General features: G+C 48.4%; 1 protein-coding gene across 1 annotated transcript in view; it reads right to left on the bottom strand.

Annotated features, from left to right (window-relative positions):
• Positions 1-18,329: 18,329 nt before the first annotated feature.
• LOC112896438 overlaps positions 18,330-19,275 on the bottom strand; it is a 90,851-nt gene continuing 89,905 nt past the window's right edge. Inside the window, exons 2-3 of the mRNA XM_025964407.1 lie at positions 18,745-18,870; positions 18,330-18,624 (exon numbers count right to left, since the gene is read on the bottom strand). Of these exons, the coding sequence (XP_025820192.1) occupies positions 18,330-18,624; positions 18,745-18,870 (421 nt within the window). The remainder of the gene's footprint in view (positions 18,625-18,744; positions 18,871-19,275) is intronic.

Genomic DNA, 19,275 nt, shown 5'->3' with positions numbered 1-19,275 from the left:
GCAGTTGTGCATGCCCTGAAGATATGGAGGCATTACTTGTTTGGGCAGAGGTGTGATATTTACACCGACCACAAGAGCCTCAAGTATATTTTCACTCAGAATGAGCTGAATATGCGGCAGAGAAGATGGCTAGAGTTGGTCAAGGATTATGACCTGGAGATTCACTATCATCCGGGCAAGGCCAATGTTGTAGCAGATGCTCTGAGCAGGAAGAGCTATGTTAACATGGCCGTGGCTTTCCAGATGCCTCAGGAGTTAAGCGAGGAGTTTGAGCAGTTTAGTTTGGGTTTCTTGCATCATACCTCGGGTACATCGTTCGAGGCGGAACCCACTCTAGAGGCTGAGATCAGGCAGCATCAGAAGGAGGATCAGAAGCTGCAGGAGATTCGTGAGTTGCTCAAGATTGGCAAGGCTCCACATTTCAGGGAGGATGATCAGGGTACCTTGTGGTACAAGGGTCGTATATGTGTGCCGGATGTAGCAGATCTCAGGAAGTTGATTCTGAGTGAGGCTCATGATACAGCATATTCTATCCACCTAGGCAGCACGAAGATGTATTACGATCTGAAGGAACGATTCTGGTGGTATGGAATGAAGCGTTCCGTTGCGGAGTACGTGGCTATCTGCGACACTTGTCAGCGAGTCAAGGCAGAGCATCAGAGGCCAGCAGGATTATTGCAGCCGTTGAAGATTCCAGAGTGGAAATGGGAGGAAATCACTATGGACTTCATTGTTGGCTTGCCTCGTACTCAGAAAGGGTACAACTCCATATGGGTAGTAGTGGACCGGTTGACGAAGGTTGCTCATTTTATTCCGGTGAACACTACTTACTCCGGTGCTAGACTCGCAGAGTTGTACATCTCCAGGATTGTATGTCTGCATGGTGTTCCTAAGAAGATTATATCTGATCGAGGATCTCAGTTCACTTCACGGTTCTGGGAGCAGTTGCATGATTCGTTGGATACGAAGCTGCGCTTCAGTACTGCTTATCATCCTCAGACAGATGGGCAGACAGAGAGAACCAACCAAGTGTTGGAGGATATGCTTCGAGCCTGCGCTATTCAGTATGGTACCAGCTGGGATAAATGCCTGCCGTATGCAGAATTCTCGTATAACAACAGTTATCAGGCTAGTCTGAAGAAATCCCCTTTCGAGGCTTTGTACGGACGGAAGTGCAGAACTCCGCTGTATTGGGATCAGATTGGCGAGAGGCAGGTATTTGGTCCAGATATTGTTGAAGAGGCAGAACAGCTGGTACAACAGGTGCGAGAGAATCTGAGGGTCGCTCAGACTCGTCAGAAAAGCTATGCAGATGTGCGTCGTCGAGATTTGACCTTTGCAGTGGGTGATCATGTATATCTGAAGGTCTCGCCGATGAGAGGAATCCGCAGGTTTAATGTATGAGGGAAGCTAGCTCCTCGGTACATTGGTCCGTTCAAGGTGTTGGAACGGAAAGGTGAGGTGGCATATCGTTTGGAGTTGCCCCTCAATCTCTCGGGAGTGCACGATGTATTCCACGTGTCTCAGTTGAAGAAGTGCTTGAGAGTGCCAGAAGAGCAAGCACCGATAGACGGGTTGGATGTGCAGGAGGATCTGACCTATGTTGAGCATCCGGTAAAGATTCTGGAGACATCTGAGAGAATTACTAGAAACAAGAAGATCAAGATGTGCCGTGTTCAGTGGAGTCATCACACGGAGGATGAGGCTACTTGGGAGCGAGAAGACGAGCTGAGAAAGACATATCCCGATCTCTTTGCTAGCTAGCCTATCCGAATCTCGGGACGAGATTCCTGTAAGGGGGTAGGTTTGTAACACCCTAAGGTAAATTATTTAATTTTTAATGAATTTATTTGGGCTTAAATAGATTTTCCAGGGTCTTCTCTAAATTATCTCGTATTTAAAGTAATTTTATAACGCAAGTAATTAAAATTTATCATAGGATTAAATTGCTTGTGCATTCATGCTGGTGCATGGTTTTATTTGTGTGGGTTGAATTCAAAATTATTTGAATTCAAATTGAATGGTTTGAATGAGTTGAGTGTAGAAAAAAATGAAAGAAGGAGGAAAGAAACCAGTCATCTCTCTCTCAGCCCGGCCCACTTCCCTCTCTCTCTTTCCCCCTCGGGCTCTTTTCCTCTCCTCACTCCCGCATGGGCCACCCGAGGCCCAGCAACTCTCCCCTCGTTCCTTTCTTCCGCGTGGGCCGAGCCCCGGTCCATTTCCCCTGCCCCCAGCCCGATCGCGCCCCTCCCACCTCCTCTCTCTCTCTGACCGTTGGGTCCTACCCGTCAGCGCCGGTTTCCCCCCTTCTTCCTCCCCTCGCTACCGGCCGCGCCCAGCTCGCCGTGATCTCCGCTGGCAGTTCTCCCGAGCGTCCCCGAGGCTTCCGTTTTTCCCTTAAAACCACCCCCCCGCGACTCTTCTGCGCCTCATCCCCTACCCCTCAGCCGCCCAAACCCTAGCGCCGCCGCCACGGTTCCCTCCGCCGCGCTGAGTTGCTGCTCCGCCGTCGACCGGCCGCCTCGTTGCAGCTACACCCCTGCAATTCTCCGCTTTAGCTTCGCCTGGTCACCAAGGTCGTCGCCAACCTCGTGTTCCCGACCCCTGCCCCGTATCCGCATCGGAATTTCACCAGGAGCCGACGCCAGTGAGAAGCTCCGCCGCTCGTTTGTCTCGCCGCCGGTGGCCCTTGGCTCGTCTTGACCCCCGTAGCACCTTCACAGGGGCTCCACGCGACGAATCACGGAACCCAGACGCTCGGAGTATCGCCGCATCGACCCCTCCTTCGAAGCGCCACCCGTGACCACCGCCGGAGCTCGCCATCGACGTCTCTGTGTACCGCGCTAGCCGATTTGAACTCTCGGTGAGCACTACGGCACCTCCCCTTTTCTTTTGCGCTAAATTTGGTAGGCTGTAGGCCGTCTTCGAGGACAGAACGCCAACGCCGGCGTGTCCCCGCCGCCACTCCGCCATGGCCTCACCCCTGCAGCCCAGCACAACCCGAACCAATCCCCGTTCTACCCTGCTTATGAGCCAGGCACACACACACGACTGTTTACTAGGGCTCAGGTGCCAAAACCACGGAGGCACGCGCATCGCCGGCGGCCTCTGCCGCACAGACCCGCCGCTGCCACCGTTCCCGCTGTCCAGAGGGCCGCCAAGCCCAGTTGATGCCCCGTGAGGATTGCGCATGGCGTGTAGTCCATCTTAGACCCAAGCCTGGGTCGAATCGACCCCCGAACGACCGGATTTGACCAAGTCCGGTGAGCCCCCATCGCGGGAACGCAGCGCCGGCGAGCAATAGCCGCCGCCGACCCCTGTTTCCCTCCCCCTTTGGTCCTGGCCGTCCGATCCGCGACCAACGGATCAGATCAGAACCCGCGTACCGTTTCGCTCGCGCCGTCAGATCCAAATCCAAGCGTCCAGATCCACAGATACCCCTTCGCTTTAAGAGTTTAATCTCAGTCGCCCGATCTGGATCTAAGGGCCCAGAACAGATCTTACCGCTTCGGCCCTGTCTTTTTGCTAAAGAGCCCTCGCCTTTTCGGGGAATCAACCCGCCGTCCAGCCTTAGTCAAAAGTATTTACAGAAGGGTCCTTTTATTCCCGTTTAAGCCCCTATCTTTCCTAGAAATTGCACCCGCAGTCCATCTCTTGAGTTTTCTCGTGCTAGCCCCTAGATCTAGGCTTTAATTACGTTTAAGTCCCCGGGTTTTGCCCAGAAGCCCCTGATTTCTCTGTTTTTCTTACAAATAAGCCCCTGGACCCTGTTTTGAGCGCAGTTTTCGCGTTTTAGCTCCGTTTTAAGCGTTCTTTATATCCACGCAATCGTTGTAACGCGTAGAATAGCTTTAGACTAGTTTTAAGTGCTGTTTCTATGTAATGTTGTACTGTTTCTTATATTTTTGTCCTTGTTTGCATGTATGTGTATGTGCTGGACTATGTTTTGGCGTTACGATCGTGAGTAGACGTCGAGCCACCGGAGCAATACCAGGAGCAGCCGTCTTCCGAGCAGTTCGAGCAGCAGCCGGGAGAGTACGAGGAAGGCAAGTATAGCACGAACCTCCTATCACTTTTAAATACAATTTCATACTGCATTTAAATTCTGTATGCCTATAAGGATTTCCTAGCCACTTTATATCCTATATATACATCCTTTGGGTTGCATTGTGGTTAGTTGTGCTAGGTTGCTGCGCTATAACACACTTGGTCCTTTTTAATTAATTTGTTAATGGTTATATGCAACTTAATTCTGGAGCCGACCCTCTGTGCTGTGTGCTTGAGTGGTTTGTGCGTCCTTAAAAGATGTTTTTGTTAGAAACATGGTTTAGGGGGCCAGCACGGTGCTTAGTGCTTGGTTGGCCACTCTCCATAAGGACCGGTTCATAGAGCGACAACCTGGGACAACCGCGCAACCACAAGACTGGAATGGGACGGTCTTGACTTACTAATTAGGTCGTGTTGGTTCGGGAGTAACTTACCTGCGTGGGCAAGAGGGGTGGTAAGCTTCAATGGTCCCTGCTCCTCCGGCTTGGTTTGTGCTGTGTGTCTTGTACCCCCGGAGGTGGGCCCCATCGTCGCTGATCCAGAATCCTTAGCGGTTACACCTTACCAACGTGATCCTTTGTAACGGTCTCGTAGTGTGCTTGCTAGCCATCTCACCTAAGGAAGTGTGATGAACCACTAGCGTAGCCCACGACTTGTGGGTAAAGTTGTGCAACTTCTCGAGAGTGTAAAACTGATATATCAGCTGTGCTCACAGTCATGAGCGGCCCAGATCCTCCGTCTGATTAGTGGGGTTATCAACCTTTGACGAGGGCGATTCCCCGGGTGGTTTTGGTTTGGATAGTTCTCAGTAGTTCTTGATTAATACTGATTAATTTATTATGCAATGGGGTTTATGGTAATTCATCCACTTGTAATAATTAGCTTTAATAAAATTTGCCAAGACTAAAAGCTAATGCAGTTGAGTCAGCTAACCTTAGAGCCTCATGCTCGTGTTATACTTGTTGAGTACTAGTTTGTACTCACACTTGCCTCTCCACTCTTCTGTTCTATTTTGGATATCTTCGACTGCTGCTCAGTGCCCGGCAACGTGGAGGACTACGTCAGCGGCTTCGACGACTTCTAGGTGTTTGTCTCCCAGTCGACGTCCCTGTGGCGCCCAGCTCTCCGTGTATCTCTTTTACGCTTCCGCAACTCTTGAACCGATTCTTGATTCGGTTGTAATAAAATAATTCATTTATGATTCATTTACGATTTATGTTAATATTATTCGTGACATGTGTTGTGATATCTTGATAAGCTGTTGTATATATGCGTGACTTGATCCTGGCGCATATATGGTTGCTCGATTTATGTTCTTATAAATCGGGTGTGACATTGTACCACCTGCTTCTTGCCGTTGCCCTTGTTGTTTAAACTGGATGTTTGCCCTTGGAAAGATCTTCTGGGTTGAGGGCAATCCTTAATGAAATGGGACGGGCTGCCGCAGTTGAAACAACGATTGTTGTTGATTTCTTGATTGGATGGCGGAAAGCTCGGCCACGGACCTTGCTGCTGCTGCTGCTGGGGTTGTGGCGTCCGCAGTCGATTGAATCGAGCCTGATGGGGAGGCCTGGCTACCCATCTGCCTGGTAGATTATTTCGGGGCGGTGCTCGGGTAGCGGTGTTCTGGACCAACCGATACCTTGACGGTTGCGCATTTGAGGGTCCCGTGGGTGTCTTCTGTTTCTTTTCTGCCCGGTGGGCTGAGATGCAATCCTCTTGAGTAATGGCCATATTGACCAGTTCATTGAAGTTGTCGGCCCTTACCAGATTCAGCCGTTTCTTAAGCTTTGTATTCAGGCCACGGTGGAAACGATCCCGTTTACGGGCGTTAGTGTCCGCATGATAACCCGCGTACTAGCACAGGTGATTGAAGGCCTGTGCATACTGCATAACAGTGCGGGTTCCCTGGGTCAAGGTTAGGAATTCATTGAGTTTTTGCTCAATGAGTCCCTCTGAAAGCGGTCCGAAATTTATCCCATGTGACAACATGACCAGCTGGCTGCATGGCGTAGTAATGGTCCCACCATATGCTGGCGGTGCCGTGAAGTTGTTGAGCTGCGAAGAGTGCCTTGTTCTCGTCTGAGCATGATGCAGATAACAATGCAAACTTGGACTCCATAGTGCGGAGCCATGCGTTACGTCAAGGGGCTCATCTGCTTTATGGAACAATGGGGGCTGAGTGCTGAGAAAATCTTGGTAACAAGCCGATGGATGTTCATCACGACCTCGGGACTGGTGATGAAATTGGCCCATTTGAGCCTGTACTAGCTGATTCAGAAGTTCCATCTGTCGTGCCATAACTTCTGATAGATTTGGTGGGGCTGGTGGCGGTTGTTGGGAACCGCTAGCTTGGTCTGGCCAGAAACCTTTCGGGGTTCCACGTGTAGCTCCAACCATCTGAAACAAAGGAGATGTCCATTATTATCAACACATTCTCGCTCCCATTTTCAGATGATATACTATCGCTAAACAGATATGTAAGTCACATATTCTGTTCAACCAACTCATTCATAGGCAAAGATATCTCTATAAACAACAGGATTCTAAGCTTAGACTTCAAGCAAAAACTGATTATCCTTATTATGTTACACCAGAGTGGTCTGTTGGCTAATACCCTAGCCATACATACATAGGCCATATATACATTACAACAAATGGCCCTGGGTCCAGGTTGACTACTCACTATCTATGTCACAACATCCTACACTAGTTACATCAGAAAGATCAATGATTTGGAGGGACTAGAAATCGTCGAGGTCGCCTACGGAGGACTGGCTGCCGGAAGAGGAGTGATCTGGCTGAGAGTTAGGCTCTGGGTTTCCATGCTCGGAGTCGAGATCAGAAAGTCCTTCGATTTCCTCCGGTTCTTCCTCTTTGCCTTTAGGTGCTTCAGGTACAGCAGGAGGTACTAGCTGTTGCTGTAGTTCATCGATGTGAGCATGGGCGTCGTCAACCTCAAGGATAAGGTCGTGGATTTGCTCCTGGAGGAACTCGATAATCGTGTTATGTTGAGTGATTATTGCATCACTCTCATTAATCTGATCCTCCCGGTGGATGATGGTCTCATCCCGTTCTGCAATAATTTCCTCCTTCTCCGTAACCAAGGCTTGAAGCTCTTCGATCTAAGTAACCTGTCAACCAGCATTTCTGTAGTGACCTTGAGCTATACTAGTCAACTGACTCATACCGCGGCGCAGCAAAATCTGATAGTGGCGCTGAACATTCATGAATCTGATAGTACCACGGAGCGTCTCTTCGGCTAAATCTCCCAGCATGTGGCCATAATGAGCTATCCGAAAATTCCACTCGGGATCACTGGAATCTATTGCAGGGAATAGGCTAATAGGATGCCCTGCAACTTCCATGGGATGCTGGTTGCAGAAAATGTGGATGGCCTCAAGAGCTGCGGTCTCAATGGTGTCGACGAGACGATAGCCAACCACATTGACCTCGATGGGCTGCCACTGAGAGCGAAAAGGATGCTGAGGAATGGTCATCTTAACTCTGCACCAAGGATCACTTTCCTCCCTATATTCCACTCCATCATACTGTGGAGGCTCGGTGTAGAAGAATAGCCTAAGTGATTCCCATAAGAGACGGGGAAAACCGTCCCAGTGCAAGGCATTGGTATGAAGATGCCCTGCGTGATCCTAAAAGATGTTTGAAGGAGCCGCCATTTGAAGCAAGAATTCAAATGGTGAGATTTTTGAAGGATATCGAAAACTCAACTAAGGCTACCACAAGAATCCTATTGAAACCACACTAGAGATAGATAACACTCTATATGTCCTTAAAAAAACAACACATTCAATATACTCACTTTGCTTAATGATGGATTTTGTATGCACGTACTATTCGACCTCACAACCAAAACAATTGCTGAATATCTTCGGACTTACGTGGTTAATTTCGGTGGCATAACACATACGTCTCTCTCTAATAACTAGTCAATAAATCCTATCCGTCTTAACCTCTTAACCATGGTTAGTATACCTGCAGAAGACCACATTTATATAGTCTGAACCTTTCATGGCAGCATGACATGAAAGCGTCCCCAAACAGTACTGTTCACTATAGAAACAGTATCCGTACAATTTCCACCATACGGACGATGTTAGCATACGTTACATCTGCAATGTATTCACGGGGGTACCATATAAAACGAGGGTATGAACAGCGATCACCATACCCTGTGCCGAACCATATACTCCCAATATGATCAACTAATCGTTGATATATTGGCAGTAAGCCACTGCTTGAGAAACAGCGTTCGGTTCGCATCTCCGACGGGAAGGCCAATCTCCCTCAGTTGGCTGAGGATCCTTACCTTCTTACCTTCTTGTTTCAACATTGAAGAACGGACAATACAAATAGATATCTAGGTTTGGTTGTGCTCGAAAATAAGTTTTGGCAGAAAGTAGTGCTGCAAGTTAGAGCTGAACTATACATACATATATACTAGTAGCCACCTGATTATTCCCGTATGAACCCGAGGGCTTTATGATCTAAGCACCAACCTTAACGAATCCAACACACTTTGCAAATTCTTTGGTTAAGCCAATTTTATCCTAAAAATATTTTTAAAAGCTACTACAGTTTTAGTGTCGATGGTAAAAGTAAACCTACAGCTCTGATACCAGCTGTGACAGAACCGCCTGAATTATTCCGGCTCAAATGCACTAGTTATCACTTATACAGGCGATACTAACTCAACGCACTTCAAATAGAACAACCTAGTGGTCTGTCGGGTCACTGCCTGATTCAACCACGGTTACACAGGATCGAGGTAGGTTTACCTCGCATGAAGGCGAGTTTACAATCACACCAAAGCTCATCAACTTTTAATTTACAGTAATATTAAACATTATTAAAAACTGTTTTGTAGATGGAAGTAACTCCTACCGACATTGTTTCAAACAACAAGCTAAACAGCTTGTCCAGAGTCACAGCGGAAGAAAGTTATTAACATCGCGACTACACGTCGCAAAGGTTGGCACCATGCTTCGCCCTAAACATGGGTCATTCTGGAGGGTCATTGCCAGCCGGGGATAGATCCCACTCTAGGGACCAGCCAAACGGAATAGAGAAAGGCCAGGCTGGACTATCCGTTTGGTTCACACCGGCCATACCTAAAAGATAGACTAGGAAGACTGAGTATGCTAATACTCAGCAAGACTTACCCGTTTTATGGTATACTTTGGCTTGTAAGGCTTGTAAGAGTATGATCTAACTTTCATGTTTTAGCTTTCAGCTTCTAGTTGCATTAACTATTCTAGGTAAGCACCTATACTAGACAAGCAAGATAGAAATTAGCATCCATCAAGATTATTCCAACAAGAGTTACTGTTCTTACTCTATGTGGAAGAAGGAATAAGCAGTCTCAATCTCCGCGAGAAACGGACGATTTTGAATCGAGTTTCATAACCTTGCAAGGGTAAACCTAACTCACACGCTTGGAACATGCAATGATCGTTCGGAGCAACCGTTTGCCTTTCATTCCGACTCGTGGATCAGGGCCACCACAAGCGACTGTAGGACCATACGCACACCAATGTGCAGGACATACGTCTGTAGCGCGACTATATGACCGTACTCCTGTCCGCTGCGCGGAACGTACTCCCGCATGTCGGTGCGTGTGAAAAACCAAATTACGAGTGGTGGGAGGTATGTCCACTCCTCGGGCCGATTGGTTACTAGGCTTACCGCTTTCCATATGTCGTAGCATGTGGCTAGTACTTTCAAACGCTTAACCACAGCTACCACACACTACGATCTTATCAACTTTTATCAACACAGACGGGGTAACCTTCCAGGTCATGATACTGCACATGACCCCGTCCATCATCCTTATAGTGATTGCAGTATAGTAAACATTCAATTCCTATATCGCGCGAGTGACAGGAAATCACCCGACTTCTGCCGGTCCTATTAGCAAAGCATCTATTCGATACGGACTCAGGCACAATACAAAGGTTCCTAGGATTTATGCATCTAGGGCTCCATTTCAACTCCTAGACTTAATGCATAATATAGACATATAAGGATAAAACTGTATAAGTGTAGTAATTTAAAATACTGGGTTATGCATCGGGGCTTGCCTTCTTGAGTGGTGTTGGGGTCAGGGATATCAATAACTTTCGAACCTTGGTTTGGGGCTTCAGTTATAACCTCGGCAACATTCTCAGGATCCTTCAGAAAATCCTTGCTCGTGTTCTAGGACTAACTCCTAGTCTCCGTCGTCAAGTGTCGTTGACTCTACATGATATGCAATGATTTAATTTAGATGGTTCTTGAGTTAAGAATTTTACTTCACGATAAAGTTGCAATCCAACCAATTGATAAACATATTTTCATAAAGCAGGAAGTTTGAATTCAAACCCACCATGTGTACTTTGATTCAATTATCAAATTAATTGATTTAATTGAATTAGTTAACAAGTTCGATTTTTTTCTTGAAATCCATAAAGGCTATGGTTTTGTATTTTTGTGAGTAAGCTTATTCCTAATGGATGAGCTTACTATGAATTTTTCATAATTTTCTAAAAACAAACACTAAAGCATTTGAATTTAATTCAAATGTCAAGTTTAAATTCAAATCTTAAGCAAAATAGTGTTATAAATTTTTGAAAGATTTACTATGAACTATTCTATTGCAGAACATCACATGGTAAAAAGATCTAAGCGTGAAAACCTTAGTAACATGCTTGAATAAATTTAAATCATTTCAAGCTTGATTTGCCTAAGTTCAAATTAGTTCAAGATAGAGTGCAGAGATTAAGGTGAAATTTTTACACAAACTTGCATACACTTTAAACATGCTGTACCCCTAAAATCACATGAAAAGAAGCTAATGTGCAAAAGTTACACACAATACACCCTTTTGCTAAACTTTAGAATAACTTAACAAGCATTGGGTTTCAAACCATACTCTATTAATCAAAGTTGTTGATCTAAACTTCAGGAGTATAACAAAATTTGTTTGACAATTTTTAGATTTTTGTACAAATTTCTATCCATTTTACAAGTTGACAGCTTTTGCAAACAAAACTAAAAGAGAAACTTGCAGAGAGGCCCTCGGGTTTTGCATTGGGGACCCTAGAATTAAAACTTAAATTGCAATGTGGCCCTTGCCAAGCCAAGATAGCGGCCGTGGCGGCCTGACCGGCGTGTTCTCGCCAGCGGCGAGGTTTTGGCCGAGGGGAAACTGGTCCTACACGATCTATAGGAGGAGGTGCACACATTGGTGGGTGGTGGGCACAAAGAAAGGCGGCGGAGCATGGTCGACGACGAGGAATGGCGGCGGCCGTGGCGGCGCGCCCGTGTTCCCGGTGAGGGGCCGGTGAACGTAGAAAGATGGAGTGCGCACAAGCATCGTGGAGTCGTGGGGATGCGATTTCGGTACCTGTTTCGGCCGGAGGTGGAGCGAAGGGGGTCGTTGGCATGGAGGTGGCTCGGGTTTCTCCGGCGGCGAAGGCGGCACGGGATTCACCCAATTCCGATCAAGGAGAGGACAAAGCTCGGCTAGGGTGGGTCGAGGGGCAAGCAAGGGTGGTGAGAAAGCTTTGGGGCGCTGGAATTGAGAAGGGGTAGGGCGGGGCGGCGAGGAATTCCGGCGGACGGCTCGGTGCTCGGCTTGGCGCTCGTGAGGAAGAAGAAAGGGGAGGTGAGCGAGGGAAGCTTCGGTCGAGGTTTTATAGAGTGGTGTCGTGCAGCAGAGAGGGAGAGAGTAGGCGCGCGGCCAACCACAGACTGATGGCGCCGTCGCCGTGCCCCATCGGGCACCCTCGGCCGCGTGGTGGCCTCGGCACCGGCGGCCCAACGTGGCGGGGTGGGGGAGAGCCAGCAGCAGCTGCACGAGCGGCGGGCGGGCTAGCAAGGAGCCACGTGGGGTGGAGGAGAGCGGCGCGGGGTCGGCGAGCAGCTCGGGAAACGGCCGGCAGCGGTGGAGTCTCGGGCGCGAGCAGAAACAGAGCAGGGGGAGCTGGAGGTTGAAGACAGGGACTAATCCATGATTTTGCAAAAATGCAGGGACTCCACTGTAAAGCCTAGTTAACTTTCAAACCATAGCTCAAATGGAAATGTGCCCAAAGGCAAAAGTGTAGAGTTCAACAAGATCTACAACTTTCCTTTAAGGTTCAGTTTCAAAAGAGTTAAGGATTTGAATTTAACCTAAAACTTGGCAAAGTTTTAAACTTGAAAGAAATCCTATTTAAAATCTACACTACACTTGCATCCTTTGGGTAGTTTCACCTCTATTTGCGGTTTAAAAGTAAGTTCTTGACTTTTTGCAAAACAACCTTCATATGTTTTGATTTTACCTCCCATTCTCACCCATTTTGCACCAAAGGACCTAAATTTTCCAGAATTATAAAAAGATCCTTTTACTTTTGCATTAAAGTTTTCGCACACATACAAAAGATCAAACATACACACTTTATACTAGAATCTAGTGTGTTTTAATCCTAAGTTCCTGAATGTCACAGCCAGGAAGAGGAGAGCCGATCCCTCTCCCAACAGCTCGAGGCCCTCAAGCACCGGGAGGCTGAGGTGGAGGGGCTCTTGGTAGAGCAGCGTGCTGGGGCCAAGCAGATTGCGAAGTGGGTTGGTGAAGCATGTACCGCCTTGGAACCCCTTGGGCTAAGTCCCATCCAGGTTGTAGAAGCCCCTTGCTCCATCGGCTCTGTACTTCCAGCGCTAGACTCCGCCGCCGAGCATCTGCAGCGCCTGGAGTCCACACTTGTTGTGCGCCTCAAGGCTGAAGGGTAGGAGCTTGCTCGAATGGTGGTAGACCACTTCCTGACTTGGTTCCGGAGCCATGACCCTGCCATCTTCTTAACTCCAGTCCTGGAGGGCCCCGTACCAGAAGCGGAGGCCACCGCCCTGGAGGGAGTACAAGAGGCGGTGGAGATCGTGGCCTCCCGCTTAGAGCACAACGTGGGGCCGGACCTGTAAAAGGAGAAGGCCCCTCTAGACTGCCGAAAGACTAGGAGTAGTTTTTGTTATTTTTGTACATATTGTACGTTATGTAAAATTTTATGTACAATATGTAATATAAATTATTTTTGTACACATTATGAGTAATGTAATATTCTGTGTATGGTATTCAATATAAAAACTTAGCTGCTTTTCATTTGCTTGTTCTCCTTCTGTCACACCCGATTTACAAGGACATAAACCGAGCAATCATATATGCGCCAGGATCAAGTCACACATATATACAACAGAATTATCAAGATATCACAACACATATCACGAAATAAAAGTGTATAGATGTAAATGAATTCTTTATTACAACCGAATCAAGAATCGGTTCAAGGAGTGCGGAAGCGTAAAACGAATACATGAAGAACAGGGCGCCACAGGGACGTCGGCTGGCCGGTACCCTGGTTTTTCTGCCCCTGCTGGCCAGAACCGGAATCGGTGCTCCTGGTGTTCAGCATCTGATTGCAGTAGAACGAAATTTGTAAGAGATCGATATTGTACAACTCTGGAAAGAAAACTTTGGCAGGATAAGGTAGAGAGTAAAGAGTGTACGGTTTTACCCCCAATGATCTATCTCAGTTTTATTACTTAATTCAAGTTTGCGTTAAAGTCGATTTGCATGAGCAAGTTTAACTTCTAAACTATGCAGTCAACCAAAAATCCAAATCAAACATTTTGCACAATCACAAGCACTCAATACCACACTGTAGCCAAGTTTATCACACCACTCGACTAAAACAAACAGACGCTCTAGCGTATTTTTGCAAAGGCATCCTAGGCTGATGAGGACAGACAGAAAATTACAGGTGAACGTCTACAGAAAAGATCAAACTATTTGTCGGAAAGGACAAGAGAGAGAGCTAGCAAATTGAAGTTTAGGACTCAAGGAATAGAAGCAGAGATGATTTTAGATTTTGCGGAAGCAAGACAAGAGGAAAGGAATCCTTAAACTCGACCATTTCTAACTAGTCTTCGTCCTACAGTCGACATGGCTCTGATACCAATTCTGTCACACCCAATTTACAAAGACATAAACCGAGCAATTATATATGCACCAGGATCAAGTCACGCATATATATACAACAGAATTATCAAGATATCACAACACATATCACGAAATAAAAGCATATAAATTGTAAATGAATTCTTTATTACAACCGAATCAAGAATCGGTTCAAGGAGTGTGGAAGCGTAAAATGAATACATGAAGAACAGGGCGCCACAGGGATGTCAGCTGGGAGACAAATGCCTAGAAATCGTCGAGTCCGCTGATGTAGTCCTCCACGTCGCCTGGTACTGAGCAGCAGTCGAAGATATCCCAAAGAGAACAGAAGAGTAGAGAAGGCAAGTGTGAGTACACAACTTGTACTCAACAAGTATAACACAAACTATGAGTCTCTACGGTTAGCTGACTCAACTGCGTTAGCTTTTAATCTGGGCAAAATTTTATTAAAGCTATTTACTACAAGTGGATGAATTACCATAACCCAAGTTACTGAATAATTAATTAAAATTACTCATAAGTCTACCGAAATCCAAGACAAACCACTAAAGATAAACCCCACTAATCAGACGGAGGATCTGGGCTGCTCATAACCGTGAGCACGGCTAGTATACCAGTTTTACACTCTCGAGAGGTTGCACATCTTTACCCACAAGTCGTGAGCTACGCTAGTTGTTCATCGCACTTCCTTAGGTGAGATGACTAGTAAGCACACTACGAGGCCGTTACAAAGAACACGTTGGTAAGGTGTAACCGCTAAGGATTCTGGATCAGCAACTATGGAGCAAGCCTCAAGGGGGTACAAGCACATAGCACAGCCTCGTAGCGCGAGGCCCATAGAAGCTTACCATTCCTCTCGCCCCGCAGGTAAGTTACTCCCAAACCAAAATGACCTAATTAGTAAGCCAAGACCGTCCCATTCCAGTCTTGTGGTTGCGCGGTTGTCCTAGGTTGTCGCTCTATGAACCGGTCCTTATGGAGAGTGGCCAACCAAGCACTAAGCACCGTGCTGGCCCCCTAAACCATGTTTCTATAAAAACATATTTTAACGAGACGTGAGCCGCTCAAGCACACAGCATAGAGGGCCACTCTCAGAATCAAGTTGCATATACCATTAATCAAATTTAATTAAAAAGGACCATAATGTGTGAGAGCGCAACACCTAGCACAACTTAACCAAAATGCAACCCAAGGTATTTATATAAAGGATAAAAGTGGCTAGGAAATCCTTATAGGCACACAGTATCAAAATGCAGTATGGAATTGTATTTAAAAGTGATAGGATGTTCATGTTATACTTGCCTTCCTCAAACTCTCCTGGCTGCTGCTCAAACGCGTCTGAAGAAGGTGGCTCCTGGTACTCCTCCGGTGGCTCAACGTCTACTCACGATCGTAACGTCAAAGCATGGTCCACACAGGCACATACATGCAAATAATGGAAAAAGATAAGAAATAGTACAACAATACAATAAAACAGTACATAAAACTGAGCTAAAGCTATTCTACACGTTACAATGATCGCGTGAGTGCGAAAACCACTTAAAACGGAGTTAAGACGCGAAAACTAGTGCTAAAACAGGGTCTAGGGGCTTAACTGCGAGAAAACTGAAGTTTCCAGGGGGTTCTGCGCAAAAACTAGGGACTTAAACATAATTAAAGGTTAGATCTAGGGTCTAACATGCAAAAACATAGGGGCTAGATGGCGGGTTCTATATCTAAGAAGCTCAGGGGCCTAGACGCTAAAAACAGGACTTAAATGAAATTACTTTTGAACTAATGTGGACTGCGGGTTGGTTTCGGGAAAGCTCAGGGGCTCTTTAGCAAATCTGCATAGCTGAAGCGGTATCTTCTTATCTGTACCATCAGATCTGGATCCGACGATTCGGACCCAATCTGGATCGGACAGTCCGATCTAGCGGCGGGGGTTCGGACGGTCCGATCTGAACGGTAGGTCGGACGGTCCGATCTGATCGCGGTGGATCGGACGGTTCAGGGCTGACGCGGGTGAGGGATGGCGGCGCTGGGTCACCGGGGCGACTTCCCACGGCGGGGCGTCACTGGAGTGCACCGAACTCGGTACTTTGGGCTGGGATTCGAACGGGGATTTGGTCAGGGAGGATCAGCGCATCATGCGTAGTCCACCTGGTCTACAACAAGGTCCGGCAAGGCTCAGGGCGGCGAGAGCGGTGGCGGCAGCGGGTTTGCGCGGCGAAGGTCACCGGCGTGCAGTGTTCCGGCTGCAGGAGCGGGCTATGGTCTACGACATCTAGCGCAAAAGGGGCAGGAGAGGGCGCTGGTGCTCACCGAGGGCTCGAATTGGCCGGAGAAGCAGCGCAGGGTGGCCGGTGGCGAGGTCTGAGCGGCGGGTTGGCATGGAGCTTGCGGAGGGGGGCGATGCAGGGCGTCTCCGGGCTCCTGGACTCCACGAGTCAACTCAGGGTGCTTCTGTGATGGTGCAACAGGGGTCAGGGAGGCCAGAGCATTACCGGCGGCGAGGAATTGGATGGGCGGGGCTACTCACCAGCGGCAGGTTCCGGGCGGAATTCCGGTGAGGCACGGGTTGGGGGCTCGATTGCAGGGCTCGAGAAGCTTCCCGGGGTTGAGGCGGAGCCACTGCGGGGTTTGGCCGGGACTGGGGTGCAGCGGTGCAGCGAGACCACGGCGGTGCAGGGATCTACGCGGTGGAGCAAGGCGGGAGTGGCGCTAGGGTTTGGGGCTTCTGCCACGGGGTAGGGGATAAGGGCGCAGGGGGTTGGGGATCCTATTTGTGGGGCGGTGGGGCATCCTCAGCGTGCGGGCCCGGCGCAGAGGCTCGCCGGAGATCTCGGGCGGGTCATTGCGCGGCCGGTGGAGCGAGGAGGAAGAAGGGGCCGACAAGTGGGGTCGGGGTGGCAGAGAGAGCGAGCGGCTCGGGTTGCTGGGCTGAGGGAGGCGAGGAGAAAGAGGAGTTGGGCTGCGGCTGAGAGGAAAAGGAAAACGGGCCGCGGGGAAGGAAAGGGGAATGGGCCGCGGGGAAGGGAGCCGGCCCGAGGGGGAAGAGAGGGGCAGGCCGGGCTGGGCTTAAAGCTAGGTTTGCTTTCCTATTTCTTTTCTTTTCTTTTTCTGGTTCTTTTGAAACTCAAATCTATTTGAATTCAAACCCTATGCACTCATTCAAATAAAACCTATGCACCAGCATGAATGCACAAACATGTTGAACCTAAAAGGAAATTTTAATCCTCTGTGAAATAAATTATAATTATATGCAAGCTAAACAAAGAAAAACCTTAGCAACTTTATTAAAGCCAATTTAACTAATTATAAAATATGAAATTTTACATTAGGGTGTTACACCTTCTGTCATGTGCCCCCTGGCCCGGAGGTCCCTTGGCCCCCTGGGAGGTAGTCGCAAGGTATTGGGGCTAGCTACCACAAAAACGAGGTTTAGACCTACACATGACTTAGGATCAGTGCTTAGCAATATTCCCACAGGGTCCCGGATCTCGCTGGCAAGAGTCCTTTGAGATGTAAAACGAGGCTTATTGAATCAGAGCACCAGGACCCAGCCTTTAGGATTGAAGGGATCCGGACTTCTGGATCCGCAGTTCTAGGTAGTAGGTGCCTATCCTAGGGAGGTAGAGCATGCAGGCTTAGGGTACGGAACCAGGCTAAGTAGCTACATGACTCCGGGCCTCCCCCGAGGACAAGTACACTTCCTCGAAGGTGGTCCCCAGAAGACGGGACCCCTCCTTCCTGCGAAGGAGGGATCTTGGGTGGAGACACAACCCAGCAACTCAATTCGGGCCTCAAGCACAGTAATAAGGGACCACATGGGGGTTAGGGTAAGCGGGAGGCAAGAAAAAGAACTGAATTGCATCAACCTCAAAGACAGACTGAGAATAAATTTTTTCTTGATAAATTGGTACAGATAGAATGTGCGATGAATGTCAGGGGCTGGGTTTACGAGGGCGGACCTCCACCGCCTTGGTCCTCATGGAGGTGCTACCGTATTATAAAGGAAAATTTATTCTTGGCTAGGCCCCTAAGAATAAAACTTACGGAGGTGCTCAATGTTGCATGGGTTGGGTAGTTGCACGCTCTCCTCCGTAGCTAAGCGAACTGAACCGGGTCGGCACACCTTTGACACCTTGAAGGGGCCCTCCCAGCTGGGGGAGAGCTTGTGGAGCCCCTCACGGTTTAGGATTCACTGCAGGACTAGGTCCCCGACCCGGAGCTCTCTACTATGTACGAACTGTTGATGGTAACACCACAGCGCTTGGTTATACCGTGCATTTCGGACCACTGCTCACCATCTTCACTCGTCGACGAGGTCTACATCTTGACAGTGCTGCCGCTCCTGCAATCCCTCATCGAAGGCTTGGACTCGTAGCGAGCCCATAGTGATCTCTGGGGGATGGCATGCTTCGGCCCCATAGACCAGGAAGAAAGGGGTCTCCTCGATCGCTCGGCTAGGTGTGGTTCGGTTCCCCCATAGTATGCTCGGAAGCTGGTCAACCCATTTCGCACCATGTTTTTCGAGATCATTGTAGGTGCGAATCTTGAGCCCCGTGAGTATCTCAGCATTAGCCCGCTCTACTTGGCCATTGCTTCTAGAATGTGCCACAGAAGCGAAGCAGAGCTGGATGCCGATGTCCTCATAGTATTCTTGAAAGTGCTGGCTCTTGAATTGGGTCCCATTGTCGGTGATGATTCAGTTCGGGACTCCAAACCGGCACACAATTGACTTGGGGAACGCGATAGCAGATGCCTTGGTGATGTTGACCATAGGGGTAGCTTCCGGCCACTTGGTGAACTTGTCGATGGCAACGTACAGGTACGGGTACCCGCCGACGGCCCTAGGGAAAGGCCCCAAGATATCCAACCCCTATACAGCGAAAGGCCAAGAGGGTGGAATTATTTGCAGAGCCTGAGCCGGAGTGTGTATCTGCTTTGCATAGAACTGGCACGCTTTGCAGGACTTTACCAGCGCAGCTGCATCCTGGAGCGCTGTCGGCCAGTAAAAGCCATGCCAGAAGGCCTTACCGACCAGCGTGCGGGATGAAGAATGACTTTCGCACTCGCCTCCATGGATCTCTGCGAGCAAGTCGCAGCCCTCTTCCTGGGTGATGCACCGCATGAGGATGCCATTTGCGCCATGATAGTAGAGATCCCCTTCTACCACCACGTATTGTGACACTCAGGTATTCGGCATTGTCACACCCTAGATTTTAGTGTGATATTATGTGCAAAATATGGTGAAA

Source organism: Panicum hallii, chromosome 1 (genome assembly GCF_002211085.1).
Source record: "Panicum hallii strain FIL2 chromosome 1, PHallii_v3.1, whole genome shotgun sequence".
NCBI lineage: Eukaryota > Viridiplantae > Streptophyta > Magnoliopsida > Poales > Poaceae > Panicum > Panicum hallii.
Note: the sequence above shows the minus strand (reverse complement) of the source record. Positions and strands in the feature narration are given on the sequence as shown.